The 22,669-nt window shown below is 36.9% G+C and overlaps 1 protein-coding gene across 3 annotated transcripts in view; it reads left to right on the top strand.

The window, feature by feature from the left end:
- Positions 1-22,669, top strand: part of DNAJC13 (DnaJ heat shock protein family (Hsp40) member C13) — a 116,916-nt gene that overhangs the window by 83,421 nt on the left and 10,826 nt on the right. For 2 of the 3 annotated variants that reach the window (XM_058553085.1, XM_058553095.1), the window contains exons 38-52: positions 367-441; positions 1,537-1,656; positions 2,850-3,029; positions 3,752-3,919; positions 6,698-6,811; positions 8,165-8,281; positions 9,431-9,608; positions 11,700-11,791; positions 13,675-13,774; positions 15,694-15,768; positions 15,995-16,107; positions 19,790-19,959; positions 20,128-20,170; positions 20,556-20,729; positions 22,331-22,510. In XM_058553085.1, the coding sequence (XP_058409068.1) occupies positions 367-441; positions 1,537-1,656; positions 2,850-3,029; positions 3,752-3,919; positions 6,698-6,811; positions 8,165-8,281; positions 9,431-9,608; positions 11,700-11,791; positions 13,675-13,774; positions 15,694-15,768; positions 15,995-16,107; positions 19,790-19,959; positions 20,128-20,170; positions 20,556-20,729; positions 22,331-22,510 (1,899 nt within the window). The remainder of the gene's footprint in view (positions 1-366; positions 442-1,536; positions 1,657-2,849; positions 3,030-3,751; positions 3,920-6,697; positions 6,812-8,164; positions 8,282-9,430; positions 9,609-11,699; positions 11,792-13,674; positions 13,775-15,693; positions 15,769-15,994; positions 16,108-19,789; positions 19,960-20,127; positions 20,171-20,555; positions 20,730-22,330; positions 22,511-22,669) is intronic. The other variant, XM_058553106.1, reaches the window with a different exon arrangement.

Genomic DNA, 22,669 nt, shown 5'->3' with positions numbered 1-22,669 from the left:
CGAGAACAGATACAGTTGATATAGTTTCTTGAAGCTATTCCAACAGATAACAGTGTTGTATTCTCTATATTCTAGTACAAAATTAAAGGTAGAAATGGAGCTTTATTTCATAATGTGAATTGGAGAGTGTTGGATTCAAAACTGGTAAACGTAATATTGCTTACAAAGTAGCTTATTGGGAATGCTTAAAAAGAAACTTCTAGGAGTTCTTTGTTTACTTGTTTATTTAACAGATGTTAATTGAGCAAACATTTATTTACCAAGTATCTAACATTAAAAGGTTATTAATATTTTATTGCTATCAGAAAAGGCTTTTCAGATTTCAGGTCAAAATGGAGAGTTAATGGCTGACTTCCTTCCCTGCAGGTGTTACAAGAGGCATTTAGTCGCTGTGTGGCTGTCTTGAATCGTTCTAGTAAACCAAGTGACATGTCAGTACAGGTGAGGCTAAAACATATGGTTCCAAGAAAGTTATACTAGACCAGTAGTTCAGACTTGAGCATCTATGAGACCCACTTGGAGGGCTCATTTAAACACGGGTTACTGCGCTCCACCTCCTGTCCCCTGCCCACAGTGTTTCTTCTTTGTTGGGTCTGAGATGGGTGCCTGAGAAGATGCTTTTCTAACAAATTCCTAGGTGATACTGATGCTGTTGGTCTGTGTATCACACTTTTTAAGAACTGCTACACTAGATCACTTATGGTCTCTTGGCTTAATTTTTTTTTTTCTTAAAGTAGGGAATAGTATAATGAACCCTTATGTACCCATTACCCAGTTTCGACGTTTATTTTGCCATTCTTGGTTCACTCATCTTCCACTCCCTTCCCTAGTTTCCTTCTCTACCTCCTTCTCCCATCCCTCATATTTTAGTGGGCTTGTTTTCTGTTAGGGTTATAATAGTTGAATTTTTTGATAGAAAATTCATTAGGAATTCGTTAAGATCATTGTAGAATGTATCTTTTTATGTGGCCCTTTGTTTATGCCAGTAAAATTAGAATATAAAACAATTGAGTACAGGCTATTGAGTTTCATCTTCTATTTTGAAGTGCAGTACGTAAATAGAATTCTGATTCTGTAATGCTGATAAGCTGAACAACAGTACTTTAATCCAGAGGTTGGCCAACTTTTTTTATAAAGGGCCAGAGAATAAATGTTTGAGGCTTTCAAGCTATATACAGTTTCATTTGCATATTTTTGTGGTTTTTTTTTTTTTTTTTACAACTCTTTAAAAATGGAGAAACCATTCTTAGCTCTCTGGCTATACAAAAACAGGCCATGATCAATTTGGCCGTGTGCCATACTGGCCATGGTTTGCCAACCCTGCATCTATAGGAAATCTTAACCAGAAATGCTAGTGATTCAACAGAAATGATCTGTTTAATTTTGTAGCATCATATATATACCATTAAGCATTAATTTTGTAGCACCAGGTATACCAGTAAGCATTGTTCACAAATCTCAGCTGATTTGATTTTCGCTGTCTTAAATAAGGAATGCACATCTGACTGTTTTTTTTCTCTGTTGTGTTGTCTGCAGGTATGTGGACACATAAGTAAATGCTATAGTGTGGCTGCTCAGTTTGAAGAATGCCGAGAGAAGATCACAGAAATGCCTGGCATCATCAGAGATCTCTGTCGAGTGCTATATTTTGGCAAGGTAGAGTTTATCTTGAGTGCTTTCTCAATACGGTCAGCAATGAGTTTTCTTATCAAGTAGGAGTCCTCAATTTATAAGCAAGTTGTTTTCCCAAAATTTTTTGTTGTTGATGTTGAGGAAGATTCGCCCTGAGCTAATGTCCGCTGCCAGTCTTCCTCTTTTTTTTTTTTGTATGTGAGCTGCCACCAGAACACGGCCACTGACAGATGAGTGATGTAGGTCCACACCCAGGAACTGAACCTGGGCCCCCAAAGCACAGGGCACCTCACTTAACCACTAGGCCACTGGGGCTGGCCCCCCAAAATTATTTTTAAGTAAATTATTTTACTCTCTAAAACATTTTTCACAAAAGCCTTGCTGTAAATGAAGGCTTTTGTTCCTAGGCTGGCCCACAAAGAGTAAGACTAGAGTGGCATATGTAAAGGGAAGTGGGTTTCATCTGAACTTTACAAGAGAGGCAGGAGAGAAAAGAGAGGAGACTAGACTAAATAAATCCAGTGAAAGTAAAGGACCACATAAAACCTGAAACTTAAAAGAGTCAAGTCACTGCCTGATAGAAAGAGTTTTAGGGATCTGAGAGCTTACTGTTTCTTCCCAACCTGATACTGCTGAGGGAAGTTGACTGTGGGTGGGTGTGATAGGTGACTGAGGACAGAGAGATTTCTTAGATAACTGGGCAGAGTGAAAGTTGTGTTAGAATAGAACTGGACTGGGGGCTAATCTTGAACTAAGGGATCTACGAATAAGGAATCTGATGAAAATATCTCCTCAACTATATTTACTTGATGTCCTTACAAGTGTTTAATAAGAATACAAACTCGAATATAAAGTAAATCCATACACTTGCAGTACAGATATCATTGATACACTTAAGATCACTAGCATGTGAGTTGCTTTAATGTCTTATTGCTGTTTTTAAAAATTAAACATACAAGAAGTGAAACGAAGAAAACTAGATTCCCAAGTCTTTGAAGATTAGCCTCAAAGATAGTAATTCTGTGTCTCGCTACAGGGTCACTTTTAATTTTAGGCCTTAAAAGATATAGGATTCAGATTTAAATTGGAATTGAAAATATAAGAAGAGGTAAACATTTTGCACAATAACATAGATATCTTGACATACATTCACAACCAGTTTCTCTTGGGAGCGTTTTTTAACCCTGTAATTAATTCTGTTGTTGTTCTTCTCTCAGAGTATTCCACGGGTGGCTGCTCTTGGGGTAGAATGTGTCAGTTCTTTTGCTGTGGATTTCTGGCTACAGACACACCTATTTCAGGCTGGGATTTTGTGGTATCTGCTTGGTTTTCTCTTTAATTATGACTACACACTAGAAGAGAGTGGCATTCAAAAAAGTGAAGAAACAAACCAGCAGGTAACTTTAACACTGCTTTAATATTGAATTTGAATCCAAACTGTAATTTAATGTGAAGCAAAGCTCCAGCTATCCAGAGCCCCAAGGCATAAACTGTTTTTTAAGAAAACTAAGTTTATTGCTGTTTAAGCGCCAAACTTTTTATCTTAACCACTTATGCCAGAAGGATTCAAGGCAAGGGAATTTGCAATAGCTCGTACTGAACATAACTTAATCTTTTCTTGATTACTCAGAGTCACCTTTATGATTGCAGTTATAGTTTGTAACATGGGAAATATAATGATACGATTGGGCTCTTGGGGCTAGCTCCCCTAGGCACTTGAGTACTTATTTCATTTCTACAAATATTTTTTCTGTCTCTCCTTTCCTATTCACTGTCATTCATTACTCATGTTATTAGTGTGTGCCTGCAGCAGTCAAATCTACCTACCTATCCCCTATTCCCCACCCTGACCCCTAACGTGCTTCTTCCTGCTATCTACAAGATAGATATTAGATATGTATTGGATATAAATGAGTACATAGGTTCTGATGGTCTTTTGTATAAATAAAAATATTAAGTTCTAACTCTGGCATCAGTTTTGGGGACTCACGTGCCTTTTATTTGTCTATTTGCTTTCTGTTCCTTTAACGTGTTCCATACAGTTTTGATTCCGTAAAGTTACTGAGTTACCTATGTAAGATAACAGATCTACTTTAATTTCTTAATTTTTTTGTAACAGGAAGTAGCAAATAGCCTTGCCAAACTGAGTGTCCATGCTTTAAGTCGCCTTGGAGGGTATCTGCCTGAAGAACAAGCAACCCCAGAAAATCCAACCATAAGGAAGAGTTTAGCTGGCATGTTGACACCCTATGTGGCTAGAAAACTTGCTGTAGTTGGTGCTACTGAGGTATGTGCTTCAGAGGTAGCTTGGGTTTTGATGAAGATTGCAAATCCTTAAAATAGTAGAGGAACATGACAGGGCTGATTGCTCTAGGAAACCTAAAAATTGAAAGTGTTCACATGCTTGTTCTCTCAACCAAGAAATTCAGTTTATTGTGGGTTGTTGCTGATGATATCAGCTCTGCAAATCCAGTGTCTCTTTAAGAGTGAATTCACTTCATGTTTCTCAGCTGTGGAGCTGCCATAATTCTAACCAGCCTTGAGTCACAAAGGGACAAGACAAGAGAGTGAACTTGGAATGGTGTTTCACAACGGGCAGAGGACTGGGGGTCAGCAGACCCAGAGTCCATATTTAGCTGTTTCTTTTTCTTTGCTGAGGAAGAGTTGCCCTGAGCTAACATCTGTTGCCAATCTTCCTCTTTTTTTGTTTGAGGATGTTTGCTGGGCTAACATCTGTGCCAGTCCTCCTCTATTTTATATGTGGGTCGCTGCCATTGTATGGCTGATGAGTGGTATAGGTCCGTGCCTGGGATATGAACCTGTGAACCCAGGCCACCAAAGCAAAGTGCACCAAACTCAACCACCAGGCCATGGGGCCAGCTGCTTAGCTGTTTCTTATAAGCTGTAACTTATTTAGACTCAGAATTGAAATCCTGAAAGTAAATACATACACACACACACACACACACAATTCATTCATGACAAATTATGACAAAAATAAGTATGACCATGGCAGATCTCCCAACCTCTTTGGCCTCTTCTGTGAGGAGCATTGAGAAACAATCTACGAATGTAGCTTTAGAGAATTAACTTATAGAAATCCATTAAATAGAATACTATGAAGCCTTAAGTTATAAAGGTATGTTTAAAGACATTAAAAGATGTTTAAAGTATTTAAGGTGAAAGGCTAAATCCCATTTTTGTTATTAAAAAAATGAATGGATGGGGCCGGCCCCGTGGCTTAGCGGTTGAGTGCGCGCACTCTGCTGCTGGCGGCCCGGGTGCGGGTCCCGGGCGCGCACCGACGCACTGCTTCTCTGGCCATGCTGGGGCCGCGTCCCACATGCAGCAGCTGGAAGGATGTGCAGCTCTGACACATGGCTGTCTACTGAGGCTTGGGAGTTAAAAAAAAAAAAGGAGGAGGAGTGGCAATAGATGTTAGCTCAGAGCCGGTCTTCCTCAGCAAAAAAGAGGAGGATTAGCGTGGATGTTAGCTCAGGGCTGATCTTCCTCACAAAAAAAAAAAAATGGATGGACGCATCTGTACCAATATGTTAACTGTAGTTATTCCTGAATGGTGGAATTATAGGCTATTTTTATTTTATTTTGTTTTCTCTAATGATCATCTAGTACTTTTGTAAGGGAGGAAGTCCTCGGGTTTCCAAATAAAAAGTATTTTTAGAATTTATAAACAGCTTATTTGTTTTTTAATCCAGTTTGATTGAGTCTTTTTTAGTATAGAACATTGCTTTTCAGTCCCCTTGAGTAAGAGGGAAGAGCTTTAGATGCCACTCTCAGTCTTTGTTCTTTTTCTGGACTTTGTGTTCATCAATGTGATGTGTTTTGCTGACTGAAAACATTCTTTCCAGAAATACTAGCAAGCTGTTAATTAACTACTACAGCAAAAAAAAAAAAAAAAAAAAACCATTTCAAAATCTTGGCCTGAACTCCATCTGGATTTAATGAAATGCTTATTTTATTTTATTTTTTATTTGTTTTGGTGGGGAAGATTGGCCCTGAGCTAACATCTGTTGCCAATCTTTCCTCTTTTTGCTGAGGAAGATTGGCTCTGAGCTAACATCTGTGCCCATCTTTCTCTATTTTGTGTGCGGGGCACCACTATAGCGTCGCTCAGTGAGCAGTATGTAGGTCCACACCTGGGATTCAAACCTGCGAACCCTGGGCTGCCAAAGCAGAGCATGTGAGCTTAACCACTACACCACAAGGCCAGCACCTGAAATATTCTTGTAAACTGTCAGTTCTCAAAGTTTTATGGTTTTCCTAACAATATATTTTTTCAGTCATTTTACTTAACTAGTAGTTAACATTTTGAAAACAAGTGTTGGGTGGCTTTGTATAAGATGGAAGTAATAACTTGCTGCTTTCCTCCTGCCACAGAGCTCTGTAAATGTAAAATATGAAGTATTTTTATTAAAACATTTAAAGGAGAGTCAAATGTCTATGTGTACACCTATAATTGAGGACAGCTAAACAAAGGGAAAGCACACTGGGTAGCTAAGCAGTCATAAGCTATGTCTGCAGACCTGCTTAATACAGCTTTGAATCAGGGTTTGGCCAAGAAAATCTGAACTGACTCTCTGCCATAAATTTTATTTCTCTTCCTGGGAATATGCCTCATAAAGACTTAGATTTTGTTTTCAAATATATGCATATAAAGGCAGTATGGTATGATTCTTTTTAAGCTTATATTTACTAGGCGTTTATTAAATACTTTAACACAAAATATCATATGTGATTTTTACCAAAGCAGAACAAATGTTAAGAATGTGAAGTCAAACACATTCTCAAATTTGAATCTGAGTTTCACCACTTAAGAGTTACGAGACCTGGGGCAAATAATTTGATCTCTCTCAGCATTGATTTTGCTCAGCTGCAAAATGGGTATTAACAAACTTGTTAAAAGTATTGACATCCTTATCATTGAGATCCATTATACTTAAGGCACTATTACGGTGCTTGGCATGTAATAGACAATTTTGATAAATGATAACTTCAATATTATTTTTTTCTAAATGTTACAAAACAGTAATGTTCTGTCTCCTAGATTTTGAAGATGCTTAACAGCAACACAGAGAGCCCCTATTTGATATGGAACAATTCTACAAGAGCAGAACTACTTGAATTTCTTGAATCCCAACAAGAAAACATGATTAAAAAAGTATGTTACTGTTTTACAAATTTCTTGGGTAACTTACTCTAATGGAACCTCTGGAAATATCACTTAGTATTGACGAAATAGAAACCCATTGTTTCTCCATTTGGTGTTAATCAAGCCTATAGCTTTTTGCTACCTAATATTTGGCCCTTTTAAGAACAGCATTCTTATTGTATTTAGTAACACATTAGGATTTTTTTGTTATTGCTTTCGTTACCACTTATGTATAGATGTCTTCTATTTTAACCAGTTTTTCTACCCAAGGCCATGTTTTAATTGTCCTCTTCAGCCTCTTTTCCCCAGTAAATCAAAATTGCTTTCTGGTATCAAAATTGAGTAATTTCTCCTATCCTGCCATCTGCTAGTAGAGAAGCTATTAAGCCATGAAAAAAACAAAAGACAGTAGGATGGGAGATAAGGAGAAGGCCTGGATAATGCACACACTAGGTGGTAGAGTCTTGATGGTTTAGAAGACAATTATGCTTATGGGTTTAGAATATATTAAAGAGTAACTATCTCTGTTGTGTCCTGAGTTATTCAAAATTTATTTTTGAACTCATTTCGCGATAGTCACTCAGAACTCTTTGTAGATAGAAGTTTTGAGAATTGCAGAGCTAGGGAGAACAGATCTTGCATTCCTATACATCATCTGTTCATCTATTTTTTTTACCAGAAGAGACATAATAACATCTCTTTGTTTAGCACTTTACAATTTATTATATACTTTTACATATCATTTCAGTCTAACCTGAATTCTGCATGGTTTCAACCTAAATCTTTAGTGGGACTATTTTTCTCCCATTCCTCTTTTCTATCTTTTTCCTTTTCCTTAAATGGAAACTCTTCTTGAGTTGTCAACCTATATAATATTACCTTGTCTTTTTTTAATTCAAAGACCTTGTTTTCCAGCACTTTCATTCAATGTAGTACTTTTTAAAACCCAGTCCAAATGTATTCATTTCCTAGCTCTATCACCCTATATCTGACTAGGCTAGATGTCTGTTGAGTAGAGTGAGAAGAGCCAACTGTCATACTTACTTTATAAACACTGGCTCTAAGACACTTCAGTGGCTGACCTCTGTGATATTTTGAAATATTAAAATGAGTTATAGTATTAATCTTTGGACTAAAAGTATAGCCCTATACCTATTCCAGAGTCTATATTACTGTTTATAAACAAAATTGCATCGAGTGCTGTGATGTGTATCCCACCACATTTTTCCTCTCTGGAAAGTGAATGACTCTTTCCAGAAGTTATTTATCTGTTAAGTTATTAAACTGAATATGGATAGATTTATAAATCAGACACTAATGATTCTGATTTACATCTAATAGTCTATTTTCTTTTTTAAAAAGGGTGATTGTGACAAAACTTATGGATCAGAATTTGTCTACAGTGATCATGCCAAAGAACTTATTGTAGGGGAGATTTTTGTTAGGGTGTATAATGAAGTCCCTACTTTCCAACTAGAGGTAAGCTCTCAGCTTTTAGTTTTGTCTGATATCTTTGATCATTTGTTATTGCAAGTTACTAGTTTATTCACACTATATACATTGAAATAATACCTGTTCTTTGCCAAATACTTTATACAACCTGGGTATTTGATGGAGTGACCATTGATAGCTTATGAGCCTCTTTATTTTGAATGATGAAGAATTTAATTTTGTGGATTCGTGAATAATAAGTTTTTCCTTGCCCAGCTATTCCTTCTTTTATACATAATGCTACCCCACTGTGTCGTGTATATATGCCTTCAACTTACTGGTCTCTCATGGACATGCAGGGCCATATACACACACACCATCATGTAGAATATCAGACCACCAGGTAGAAGTCCTTCTCAGGTTGATTATTAGAAGAAAAGAAGAAAATACAGGTGAAGAGCAAAGAGATTTTTTAGAAGATGACTGGGGTCACACCAGGTCATCTCTTGTGATGATCCCTAGTTACTTCCAGAAGCAAATGAGGAGCTTCTTTTCCTTCTGAGTGCTTAGAGATCATGTGGGAATTTTTTATTGTCGTTTTTCTTTGGAGGGGGGGTGGCAAGGAGGATTTGGTGGTTGATTGGTTTGTAAGGAGGGACTAAGTGATGCTTTGTTTTAGATTTTGCTCTTGGAAAAAAAAGGAATTTACTAAACCATAATATATATTATTTATCACAGAATAATATATACAGACAGCTGTTAAGCAGAATGAGTTCAGTGATTTGTGAAGTCTCTTTGAAAACTGTCCTTTGAATTTATATTCTAAATATATAGTTTTTAAATATAAAAATATAATCAAATTGTAGAAGTTACCTCTCATGTTATCAGTTACTTTGATTGGTTAAGGAAGAAATCTTCTAATCTCAGAATTGTTATACCAAGGTACTGATGGGAGTATATCAGATCTCTAATGTATGGGGCCAAAAAAAGTTGAGAAACACTTCCTAATGCAGCTGGGTTTTGTTTCCTCCCCCACCCCCTTTTTAGTTCATAAGGGTATTCATGTGTATGTGTAATGTAATCACTCTTAAAGCTTGAAGTTTTTTGTTTTATTTATTTTTTTTTTGCTCTGGAATCTTTGTTATAAGTGATTTCTGAGAGCATACATGCTTTAAAATATTTCTCCACTCAACTTAGGTTCCAAAAGCATTTGCTGCAAGTCTCTTGGATTATATAGGCTCCCAAGCCCAGTACCTCCACACATTCATGGCTATCACACATGCTGCAAAAGTAGAGTCAGAGCAACACGGAGATCGCCTGCCAAGAGTGGAAATGGCTTTGGAGGCCCTGAGAAATGTCATAAAATATAATCCAGGTGTGTGACTGTACCCTTGATCAGTAAGATCCTTACAATAAAAGGGCCCTAAAAATTCCAATTCTCTATTTTATCAGGGAAAATTATACTTCGTTATAATGTTATACCTGGTGTAACATTAAGTGGAATCGACCCCATAATATTTTTACCTATAAACAGTAGGCTGGAAAGAGAAGTCAAAGCACCATGTTTAGAAGAATTCATATCTCTAAGACAAAATGAATCTCAATGAGTTGAAAAGGCAGAATAACTTGAGAGTGTAAAATTTCACATTGATGACATAAGTTGACATACCAAATATAAGTATTTAAATCAGATTTATTTAATAGGCGATCTAATTTTTGCCTCTTCTGGTCCCTGAAACAATGCCATGTGCATATGGGCACTCATATTTTTGAAAAACTCCCTGAAGTTTTTGGTGTATAAAAATTGAAGTAATAAAAAGGTGAGACTTTTCATGCTTGGACATTTCCAAAAATGTTATCACTCTTGCCTGACTCCAGGGAAATGGATGAGTGAAAATCTGAAAGCTTCCTCCAATCTAACTTTGATAACAAATATCGAATATAAAACCTAAAACAATACAAATTCAAGTTACTTAAAGACCTCAAATTGGTTTTATTAACATTTAAGATTATCTTTCAGGTACTTTTTTTGTTCTTTTCAGTATATATTACAGTACTATTAAAATTCTGACTTTTGGTTATTGCCAATAAATTATTCAAATAAAATAATCAGCAATAATTAAATGTTAGGAAAATTAGTCATTCCCAAGGTATACGTTGGGATGTTATTAAAGGCAGTATTATAAAATCCAAAGAAAACTTCATTTCTTACTGTTTGGAGTTGACATAGTAGAACGTTACTAGTGCTGTATTTGGTACAAAGAAATTGCAGCAAAGCAGTCTATTGATTTGGAACTTATAAAAATTGAGGACGGGCTTGCACAGTAATTTTATTTTGATAGCATCTGTAAAGTTCATATATCAGGATCACATGCTCTGTTGTAATTTAGAAGTTTGGTTTGTGTGTCATTAATTCATTAACGATAATTCTTACCTGTTAAGGAGTGGTTTGAAAATAAATTTAAAAGCAACCTATTTATAGAATATATTCAGACTCTTGAAGTTGAGGGGTCTTAGTGAATTATCTTATGAGTCCTCAAAACATTACAGATTACACTGTATGTTCATGTAGCAAAAGGAAAAATACCTGAACAAAACCTTAATGTTTAATATTTTTGTTTTATTTACAACAAAAAGGTAGTAAATATATGGGATTGGGGTTTGAGGTGGGTAGGAATGGAAATACCATTCAATTTTACGTATTTTCACAAGGAACCCCTTGTATATGCATGTCAGTTTGTAATGTAGTCCTCAAGTGGCAGAGTTCTAACTCAGTCTTAATTAAAAGCCAGTGATGTCGCACACTCTCCCAAAATATAATTAGGCTGAGGTGGGTAGCTCTAAGGCTAGAGGTAGAGTAAAATCACCACCTTACACCTTTTATTTTTGAGTTGTATTTGGAATGTGTATTTGATAAATTTCTTGCTTTTAGCCTGAGGGCTAGAAGTAGGGATAGAAATGAAAACAAAACAAACCTAAGAAACTCTAATATCTTACTTTTTGCCTCTTTTTTTTTTTTTTTTTTTTTTTTGTGAGGAGATCGGCCCTATGCTAACATCTGCTGATCCTCCTCTTTTTGCTGAGGAAGACTGGCCCTGGGCTAACATCCGTGCCCATCTTCCTCCACTTGATATGGGACGCCGCCACAGCATGGCTTGACAAGCAGTGCATCGGTGCGCGCCTGGGATCTGAACCGGCGAACCCTGGGCCGCCGCAGCAGAGGGTGCGCACTTAACCGCTTGCGCCACGGGGCGGGCCCCTACTTTTTGCCTCTTGAGATTTATTGCTGCTTAGAGATAACCCCCCTCACTTCATGTCACAAACGTTGAGAAAAGGTTCTCAGAGACTTATAAAAGTCAACAGTAGTGTATATCGGTTTTTTGAAGGTCTATAATTTAGAACATCTCTTGGAAATAAAGAGTGAACATTTTATTCTTATTCTCAACATTTTATTCTTATTCCCTAGGCTCAGCAAGTGAGTGCATTGGGCACTTTAAGTTAATATTTTCTCTTCTCCGAGTCCATGGAGCTGGTCAAGTGCAGCAGCTGGCTTTGGAGGTAGAAGAATTCTGTGCTAAAGTGCATGGTCTTTCCTACCGCTTGCTATGTGTGGTTTGAGTCTCGATTAATCACCATCTGAAGTTGAATGGAAGTTTGCCTGTGGTTTTTTTGTGTGTGAATATATTTTTATTCAAATGAATATATTTTTAAAGTAAATATATTTTAAAATATTTTTAAGGGAATATATTTTTAAAATTTGAATTAATATACTTATTTTGAAGAGCAAGTGTTGCACGATGTTTTTTACGTTGGTTCCCTCTGTGGTCGTTTTCTATCATGCATTAGAACTTGGGATGCATCGTACAGTGTCACGTGGTGTGGGTTAAGTAATGGGCTTTACTCAGGAAGCTTGGAAGCCACAGATCAACAAGAGGAGGCAGGGTTTCCCTGATCTCTCAATGTCACAACAGAGAGACGTGTTGAGACCAGGGCACTCTGCGGGTTACACGCTGTGGGTTTGTGTTCTAGAAGACGGACCCTCCCCCCTCCCCCTCAGTTGTTCTCTCTTCTTATGGATCTAGTACAAAAGCAACCTTTCCCGTGAGGGTTCCAGTCAGACCACTGGCTGTTAGGCTGTTTACAGGAGCTGTCTGGGAAAGCCAGCTGCCCAGAACCTGTGGGCCTTAGGGGTCCAAGAGAAGTTGGAGGCCCCTCCTTCAGGAGGATGAAACCACTGTCCTATGGGAAGCTGTTTGGGAGCCTTTTCCTCTGAGAGAAGCAGAAAGTCCCTTGTCACAGGGGTCTCATTGTCCAGGCTACCTAGAGTGAGCTCCCAGGGTCATTTTGCAGATGATCCTGCTCATTGTAACATGCACAATTTATTTTAAAAAACACCAAATTCAACTGCAACTACAGGTTAATGAGTGGTTTATGAATGATTTGTATTACGTGTTGTTAGATTGCATTTTGGTTTAAAAGAGATTTTTATTAAAATAACAAAATTTAAATTGGTCAAAAAGTTTAACAAGTGTGTTCTTTTAATTGAGAAAATCATGCTTCTCTGCTTAATTCCTTCAAGTACCTTGTAACTATTTAAATAAACATTGTTAAATCTAGGATACATTGCCTTGAGATGCAGACCACGTGGTTCAAGTTAAGTGACATTGATCTTTAGATGTATACTATAAAAGTTGGACTTGAGATGTCATCCTCTTTGAAAGAAAAATATGCCTGTTTCTTTATAATGGAAAGATAGAGCCAATCTGTTGTGCTGGGTGCTGAAGACATTTACTTTCTCCCTCTAAAAACAAAAAGAAAGTCCCAGTAGTGAGGATCATTATCTTCCTAATCACTCCCCACCCCAGTTCTTGAGTATGAACTGGTGTTGGATTGAAGGCTTCTTATTGGCCTCAAGATTATGAATTGGTGCTAAAATGTTTGTTAGATCATTATATTTATTCTTACCTCTAAATTAATAGGAAGCTGGGCCGGCCCCATGGCTTAGCGGTTAAGTGTGCGCGCTCCGCTGCTGGCGGCCCGGGTTCGGATCCTGGGCGCGCACCGACACACCGCTTCTCCGGCCATGCTGAGGCCGTGTCCCACATACAGCAACTAGAAGGATGTGCAACTATGACATACAACTATCTACTGGGGCTTTGGGGGAAAAAATAAATAAATAAATAAAATTATAAATTAATAGGAAGCTAATGTACATAACACATACATGAACATTCACATTTTTTATTATTTCTCAAAAGATCAAAGTAATAAAGCCAATCTTTAAAAATTAAATTCTTTAAAAATTAAATGTTTTATCCTCCAAACATTGTTCTCACTTTTGTGAAGCTTTAAATTTATTTAGGTCTGAATAATTTGATTTAATTTGATTTAGGTCCAAAGTTATTTCCAAAACTCTTAATATCCTGTTGATTAATTTTCAGGTTGTGAATATAGTGACATCAAACCAAGATTGTGTCAACAATATTGCTGAATCAATGGTTTTATCCAATTTATTGGCTCTTCTACATTCATTGCCATCAAGTACGTATAATCACGAATAGAATTTTGTAAACCACAGCACAGCCAACCCATAGAGGGGAGCGGTTACACAGATGCTACAAAACCTCTCACATAATGTTATCCATGTTTAGTTTTGGAATATTTTAAGTGTTATTCTTACATTATATTTGTCTTCCTAGTTATGTTTTACATAAGTTAATAAAATTATTTGGCTTTCCTATGAGAGAGGTCTAAAAGCAAAGGAAGATAACCTAGGATTTTCATTTGCTGAGTATAAGCTACACATGAGTAATTGAATTGACTAATATTTCATAGTTTATTAAAAAAACAATGGGTTGATAGAAAAAATGCTTAAGATAAAAATCGCCTTGTGTTCAGCTTAGAGTTCAATCCTGCATTACTTGTCCTTTACCGATTTGATGCTGATAGACTGTTACCACTGAGATGCGATCAATTTAAAAATATACACCGACCTGATTTCTTGAATACAGCCTGCACTAATATAGGCTCCTTATAAACTCTACAGTTGTCTAGCATAACAGTGTGTAGTTGTGCTAGAATCAACCTAGAGGTTGCTTTTCAAAGGCGATTGCACTATAACTCCAACTTCACCACTGTCAGGATACATTGCTCAGTCTCCTTTGCCAGCCCCTTGGAAGTCGTCTTAATCTTGGCTTTGCAGCTGTCCACCTCCTTGAGAGCAGACCTGTCTCATTCATTTTATGCCCCAGGGCCTTGCACGTGTTAGGTGTTTCTTTTATGTTGAGTGAATTGAATGGAATTGAATTTCCACTGAATAATTTTCTTTTCTTTAGTAAATGACATGTCTGAAATAGCTCTTTAAAATGACAACTTTTGAAAGTCATTTGAAGATTATTTTTATCATCCCTACAACCTTAGTTGGTTTTCTTTTTATATTGGATTTCAGTAGCTTTCTGAGGCTTCAAACAATGCAAAATTGAACTGATTGATGACATAAAGAATGTTACAGAAGTTGTAGTTTGAACATGTAATTTTATATTTATATCTGATTTATATATACAGTCCAGTCAGTATTTTAATCTTATAGGTAACGTAGTTGACGTCTAGCCGTCTCAACCTACTCTGCTGTCATTTATATTTTAGACTAAATTATCTGTCTTGCACAGTTTGCTAAGGGATATTAAATACATAAAACTTTTAACCTTCCTCTTTCCCCTCCAAAGACTATTTTCCTTTGAAACTATGTTTAGAACAGTGGTGGGTTTTCAGTGAAGTATCGTTGCTTCTCAGGAATCTCCTTTTGAATGTTTGTTCTCCTGCATGTTAACTTAGCCCTGTGCAGCTACCAGCCTTTGTTATTGTTTAGTCTCAGCCTAATACTTGGCAGCCTCCACCCTTTTTGCCACCTCTTACTCCTTTGTTCACCTGTCTGTCATTGCCATTTGACTCTGGAAGAGTAGAGGTCAGTAGCCCAGTATACTCCATGACAAGGGGTGAGAGGTGCACAACTGTCCAGAAGGATGCTATTATATCTTAGATTGGAACAGTGTCTTGCAACTGCCTGTTCCTATTCATTTCTCCAAGATAATAAAAATCTTAGATGCCTGATCAGAGTGTCCTCGGGGTGTCAGGAAATGACAAGATTTTGTCTGTGCAGTGAACAGTGAGGTAGGAAGACAGTATGGCATAGTGATTACGAGTGTGGGCTTTGGAGTCAGACAGACTTCTGTACAAAATCCAGCTGTACCACCCACTAGCTATGAAACTGTGGACTGGTTAAACTGGGCCTCTGCTTCCTCATTCATAACAAGGCCATAATCATGTCTCTCCAGTTATTGTGAAGATTGAAGTATGATACCCTGTGTAGAACAGTAGTTCAGTACCTGGCACAGAGTTGATGCCCAGAAAATGTAAGCTAATGTGATGATTCGTTCCTTGAAATGTCTTTTACTCTGCAGGTCGTCAGCTTGTTCTGGAAACTCTTTATGCTTTGACATCAAGTACGAAAATAATCAAAGAAGCAATGGCAAAAGGTAATGTATAGAGTGCTTTCTCATCCAGTCGTCCTCGATAATGACGAAGCTTATTTTGAGCTACTTGGTACAGTCTGATAAACTAGAAGAATACTTTGGAAGACTTACAGTTTTAAGAACATCCAATTGTATTGAGTTGAAGTAAGGTTGAAAATGAATTCTACTGATTAGAATAGTCATATTCTTTATGTATAGTATAAACACTAATTCTTTTTTTCCTTCGTAGGAGCTTTGATTTATTTACTAGATATGTTCTGCAATTCAACACATCCACAGGTTCGAGCCCAAACTGCAGAACTTTTTGCGAAAATGACAGCAGATAAACTAATAGGTCCAAAGGTGAGCACAAAAATAGATTCTGAAAAAGAAATTAACTATTAAAGCTTTATTACTTTGATACTGATTTCATGAAGTTTGCCAAAGTCTGAGATGGTGAGGATAAGGAAATGATTTGATGTGAAAGTTGAAAGATTGACATACCTGAAATCATTCCTATATATTACTAGTTTGAGAAAAATTATAGTTGGGGAAGCCTGCACTGGAATTGAGAAATCTTAAGAGTGTTTGGATTATGGCGATAAACTGTTCATCTCCCTTGAAGAGAGAACAAAAGTATACTTAGCTCATGTGAGAAGATAGTTAGGTTACGTTAGACTTGCACACTGCGAGAATTGGCCTGTGGAAGTAGCTAGTGAAGGAGATGGTGATCTGTGTCCTTATATATTCCACCTCTGTGTTCGTAAGGTTACACGACCCTCGGAGAGGTAAGGCCATGCAGGCATGTGAGTGTAATGGCACCTACACCACTCTGCAGGGAGATCTTTCATTCAGAATCTAGAGGTCTCTGGAACCATGGTCCAGTTTGCAGAGCAAGAACCTGTTAAAACAGTACTTCTAAATAGAATTCCATCCACACACAGATGTAATCAAAGTCCCCTTCTTCTGTATTAAATCAGTTTCGCAAGAAATAGTGCTCACTGAGACATTTTCTGTGCCAGCCTGCCAAGCAGCACCTTAGAGACATTTGGGGGTACCTTGAAATAAGGCCTCCACTTCCAGAGTCTGATTTTACATCAGTAAAACAAGCTGGATTCAGTTGTTTTTTTCTTGCCGTTTCTCTCAATCTAGGTATTGAGAATGTGTCAAAGGACCTGAAGTAGTTTTACTTTGGGAATAAGGTTAACAGTCTGTCTTCAGCAGGGTTGATGAGATATGAGGGAGATTACATTTGGATGACTATAGAAAGGGTCCATAAAAGTATGAATATTGATATTTAATATTGAGTTTTCTTAAAGGTAGAGTTAGGTGGGGTGTGATTATAATATCTAATATTATGTTTCAAATAATGTTTTAGATGTTTAAAATAAATATGTATTAGAATTGACTTCGAGCTCTTCAGTAATATTTTGACCTTTACAATACATGAGGGACAAATTTTATCAAGGTGAATATATTTACACTTAAATTTTCTGTATAGCAAAAATACAAGTATCAGCTCCTTAATTGAATGATTTGCAGCAAGAGATTCTAGAACTGGAGTCAGTAAACTCTTTTTTTGTTGTTAACGGCTTTATTGAGATTAATTGACATACCATGCAGTTCACACGTGTAACATGTACAAATCAATGGTTTCATTATTTTCACAGATTAGGCGACCACAATCAATTTTAGAACATTTTCATCAATCCATGAGAAAAACCCATTCCCTTTAGCAGTCACTCCCCATTTCCCCTCCTCCCAGCACCTGGCAACCACTAACCTACTTTCTGTCTCTATAGATTTGCCTGTTTTGGGCATTTCATATAAATGGAATCATACAATATGTGGTTCTTTCTGACTGGCTTCTGTTACTTAGTGTAATGTTTTCAAAGTTCCTCCATGTTGTAACAAGTATCAGTACTTCATTCCTTTTAATTGCCAAGTCATATTCCATTGTATAGATATACCACATTTTGTTTCTCTATCAGTTGATGGGCATGTGGATTGTTTCTACTCTTTGGCTATTCTGAATATTGCTACTGATGAACATTTGTGTCCAAGTTTTTGTGTGGATATGTATTTCTATTTCTCTGAGAGTAGAATTTCTGGATCATATGGTAACACTACCTTTAACTTTTCAAGGAATTGTCAGACTGTTTTCCACAGTGGCTACACCATTTTACATTCCCAACAGCAGTGCGTGAAGTGTCTAATTTCTCCACATCTTCTCTAACACGTGTTACATATCTTTTTTGGTTATAGCCATCCTGATAGGTGTGAAGTGGTATCTCATGGTTTTGATTTGCATCCCTGGTGGTTAATGATGTTGAATATCTTTTCATGTGCTTATTGGCCATTTATACATCTTTTTTAGAGAAATGTCTATTCACATCCTTTGCTCATTTTTCAATTGGATTGTCTTTTTACTACTGAGTTGTAATTGTTCTTTATATATTCTAGATACCAATTCCTTATCAGATGTATGATTTGCAAATATTTTCTCCCGTTCTGTGGATGTCCTTCTACTTTCTTGATGATGTCTTTTGAAACACAAAAGTTTTTAATTTTGTTGAAGTCCAATCTATCTTTTGTAGCTTGTGCTTTTGATGTCATATTTAAGAAACCATTGCCTAATTCAAGGTACAAAAGACTATGCCTATGTTTTTTCCTAAGAGTTTTTTAGTTTTAGCTCTTGTATTTATGTCTCAGATCCATTTGAGTTAATTTTTGTACATGGTGTGAAGTAAGGGTGAGGCTAGTAAACTTTTTCTATAAAGGGGCATATAGTAAATATTTTATCCTTTATGGGTCGTATGATCTCTGTCAGAAATCCTCAACTCTGCCATTTTAACAGGAAAACAGCCACAGACAGTAACTGTACAAATGTGTATGGCTGTGTTCCAGTAAAATTATATACAAAAATAGGCGGCAGGCCAGGTTTGGCAACCCCTGTTCTAGAATAGCTGAGTAACCTGGACATAACTTGGAAGGCTTATGGCCAAAGAATTTGCATTATGTAAATTTTTTTACTTAAACGTTTAATAATGTGCACACCGGTGAGTGATCACTTCCTATTTGAATTCTGTCATGACCAAGAAAAGTGACATACTTCCTGTTGTACAGATGCTCTCTACCATGTAACTGACGTTGTTTCCTTTAGTTCATTGGCTGCTAGGAAATTCAGAGCTAAATTTGTAGTATATCATTAGCAACTATACAGGGCTGTTGATGTCTGCTATGTGTACTGACTTCGTATTACTCTCATTCATTTAAGTAAGTTTTTGAGTATCTGCTGTGAGCCAGGGGCTGAGAATACAAGCAATGAGCAAGACAGACTGGGCCAGGGATGGTTTCCATAGATGAGATTTGAGCATGGACTTAATTGACACTAAAGGAGAGAAAACTACGTGAAGACTCGAGGGAAAAAACTTACTTTCCCAACCTTCATTTTCCCTTTGTTCTTATGCCTCACACTAATTTTCAGTTTATGTGTATGTATTTGTTGGTTGTATTTTTTTTGAAGCTGCTTTTTAAATCCTTTTTGGAAAAAGGTACAGTATAATATAAAACATAGTACAACAAAATAAATGTGCTAAAAAATACTTGTAAGACACAAAGGTAGCATGAGAAAAATTTATATGCAAGAGTGGAGGGCATGAGGGAGAGTTGGAGGGACAGGCCAGCTAAGGGCATTCCGGGAAGAGGGAGCAGCATGTGCCAGTCATGATCCAGTGGGGTGTGTTCTGGGGACTTTACACACCGGTGATACTGAATTTCTTAAAGTTTCTTAAATTTGAGGCAGAGAATGGAGATGAAACTGGGTAGGTAAGTAGGAGCAGTTTGTAGTGAGTCTTGTTCAAGTTACCTTTATATAACCAAGGTTTATCTGTTCTCCCACTCCAGAGCTTATGGATAATAGTTATGGCCCACATCAGCCATAACACAAATGACAGCAATATTCTATCTTAGAGAAATGTGAAATAAACCAAATATTAAGATGTTTCCAATAGGTTTTTTTTCTTTCTCAAACCTCCTCACATAGGTTCGAATTATATTAATGAAATTTCTACCAAGCGTTTTCATGGATGCCATGAGAGACAACCCTGAAGCCGCTGTACATATTTTTGAAGGAACTCATGAAAATCCTGAGTTAATTTGGAATGATAGTTCCAGAGATAAAGTGTCCACAACAGTTAGAGAAATGATGCTAGAGTAAGTAAAGACACATGTAATAACTTAGGGCCTCCAGGAAGAATCACTGGGAAGGGCAAACGTTTCCCACGTTGTCTGTCACCTCTCTAAGACTTATTCTGAAGGCTAATCGAAGTATCTCTTGTGACTGAAGTTTGATATTTCCCTTCCCCCCCTTTTTTCCCCAAGGCACTTTAAAAATCAGCGAGACAACCCTGATGTAAACTGGAAGGTAAAATATACTTTTATTCAGAAGAAACAATTTTACATTCTGCTGTATTTTTTGTTGATTTGTTGTTTTTTTTTAAGTCCTGTTGAATCAGTTTAATGCCAACTTATTAGATACTTGGTCATTAAGACACTTAGATCTTCCCCTGGAAAATCAAGTCTTAAAGATAAAAGTAGGAATACTCACTTTTGAAATAAGTAACTAATCAAGCACCTTTTCCAAATTTTATTAAGAGGAAATAAAACATAATAATTATGATTTGATTATATTAATGACTATTTAAGCACTAGTTAATTTCATAAACATTTCTTTAATAGGGTTTCTGTTTCTTGTTTAATGTACAACTAATGATTAAGTGACTTGACTATGGTTCTTTCTCTATTTAAAGTTACCTGAAGATTTTGCCGTGGTATTTGGCGAAGCAGAGGGTGAACTTGCTGTTGGAGGAGTTTTCTTGAGAATCTTTATTGCACAACCAGCTTGGGTTCTAAGAAAGCCTAGAGAATTTCTTGTTGCACTACTAGAAAAATTAACTGAGCTCCTGGAGAAGAATAATCCTCATGTAAGCTTCAGCCATCAGCAAAACATTTCAAATAGTTCACTAAATATACTGATAGTGTTTCTTTTAGAACACCATCCTTATTGACCACATATTAAGAATTGGTTACCTCTTTCAATATAGCAGCCACATTTAAACTCAAATGTGTCTGTTCATCTTTGTTTGGGGCATGTTTAAAAGTGAAACTCCTTAGTAAAATGGTTATTTCTGAACCAAAGTTGGAGGTGTCTATATTAAGAGGATGCTATTTCTCACAATTATGGAAGCTCTGAAAGGTTTCTGGCACCCCATTTTCAATGGTTCTATAATTTTAAGGAGAAAGCTAAATGTTCAGTGTAGAAATCTAAATGGAAGTGTGTCCTGCTAGGACATGTTCTTCACTCAGCTTTCTGTCTATGGCAGGGATGACCCTAGTTAAAGAAATAGACAGGAGAGTAGTAACTACATGGGTGTACCCTGTTACCTATGCTCAAAGCTGAAGGCTACCAGGAAAGCAGGAGTGAGTGAGAAAGTAGCGTTGGTCTTGGTTTGGCAAGTCAGAAACCCCAAATAACCTTTGTTATCTGAACCTTTAGATTGACAGTAATTGAGGTACATGATTGCTGTTGGATTAAATAGGCTGGCTGTAGGTTGACGTGATTCAGAGCCCAAGCTGTGTTATTAGATGGTCTTGGACCCCACACCGGCTCCACCCCTGACTAGCTCTGTGACCTCGGGCAATACCCAATGACTGTGCCTCGGTTGCCTCATTTATAGAATGATCACAGCATCTGCGCCTACGGCTGAGGTTTTAATGAGTTTTGATATATATGGAGTCCTTGGCATAATGTCTGGTGCATGTCGAGTACTTAGAAATTATTGGTTACTGTCATTAGCTTAGCAAAACTTTTAAAAAAATGTTAGTATGCCAGGTATTTACATATGTCTCTTTCTATAGTCATGTTTTCTCTTTACTAGGGTTTTTACTACATACATAGTTTGCTTAAAAAATGAAATCCTCAAAAAGTAGAAACTTCGAAAGACAAAAACACAGAGAATTTTCCTCCTATATCACCTTCCTTTTTGGGCACATCCGAGTTTCCATGTCCATTTAAGATGCATTATGTTACGGATATATATATCTGCATATAATGGTATAAGTTATAGGTCTTTGCAATCCATTATCCACAATAGAAAGTGCATTATGGTAGCCAGACACGTTAAATAGTAGGATTTTTAATAGAAGTGGGGGAAACATTTTACTACTTCTGCATTTGCCTGAATTATTGATGTTCTCTGATACTGACATTTCTATAACATTATCTTAAAATTCTAGTAATATCTTGGGAGATGATCTCTTAAACCTGCAACAGAAATGTGATGTGACCTTGCTCGGTAACAGGCTGCTTAGATTAAGATATCACATTCTTACATTTTTTTTAAAGTAATACCTTTTATCAAGACAGAGAAGTTGTTCTGTTGGGATTTGTGAATTGGTTTTCAAGTATCAGCACTTAGAATTTGTGGATCCTTGGTTTTGAACACCAAATAATTGCCAAAGATGTTTAGGACTTTATCGGTATTTTATAGTTTGTTTGTTTGTTTGCTTGTTTTATACCCTTCAGGGAGAAACTCTGGAAACTTTGACAACGGCAACAGTATGTCTCTTCAATGCACAGCCTCAGCTGGCTGATCAGGTCCCACCATTGGGCCATCTTCCCAAAGTTATCCAGGCGATGAATCATAGGAACAATGCCATTCCTAAGAGTGCCATTCGGGTTATCCATGCCTTGTCTGAAAACGAGGTATTGATGAATCCATTTAGTAGCTTATAGCTCTAGAATTTGTCTATGCTCCTTCTTCTGACTAATGTACATTGCATTATAAATCCCCTTCCTACCGTGTGCCTTTCTGCATATGAACCACACGGTATTATAATAATTCTTAAGTCAGTTTAATGATAT

The sequence above is a fragment of the Diceros bicornis genome, chromosome 2, assembly GCF_020826845.1.
Source record: "Diceros bicornis minor isolate mBicDic1 chromosome 2, mDicBic1.mat.cur, whole genome shotgun sequence".
NCBI classification, from domain to species: Eukaryota; Metazoa; Chordata; class Mammalia; order Perissodactyla; family Rhinocerotidae; genus Diceros; species Diceros bicornis.
The sequence above is the reverse complement of the archived record's forward strand: the minus strand, read 5'-3'. Positions and strand labels throughout refer to the sequence as shown.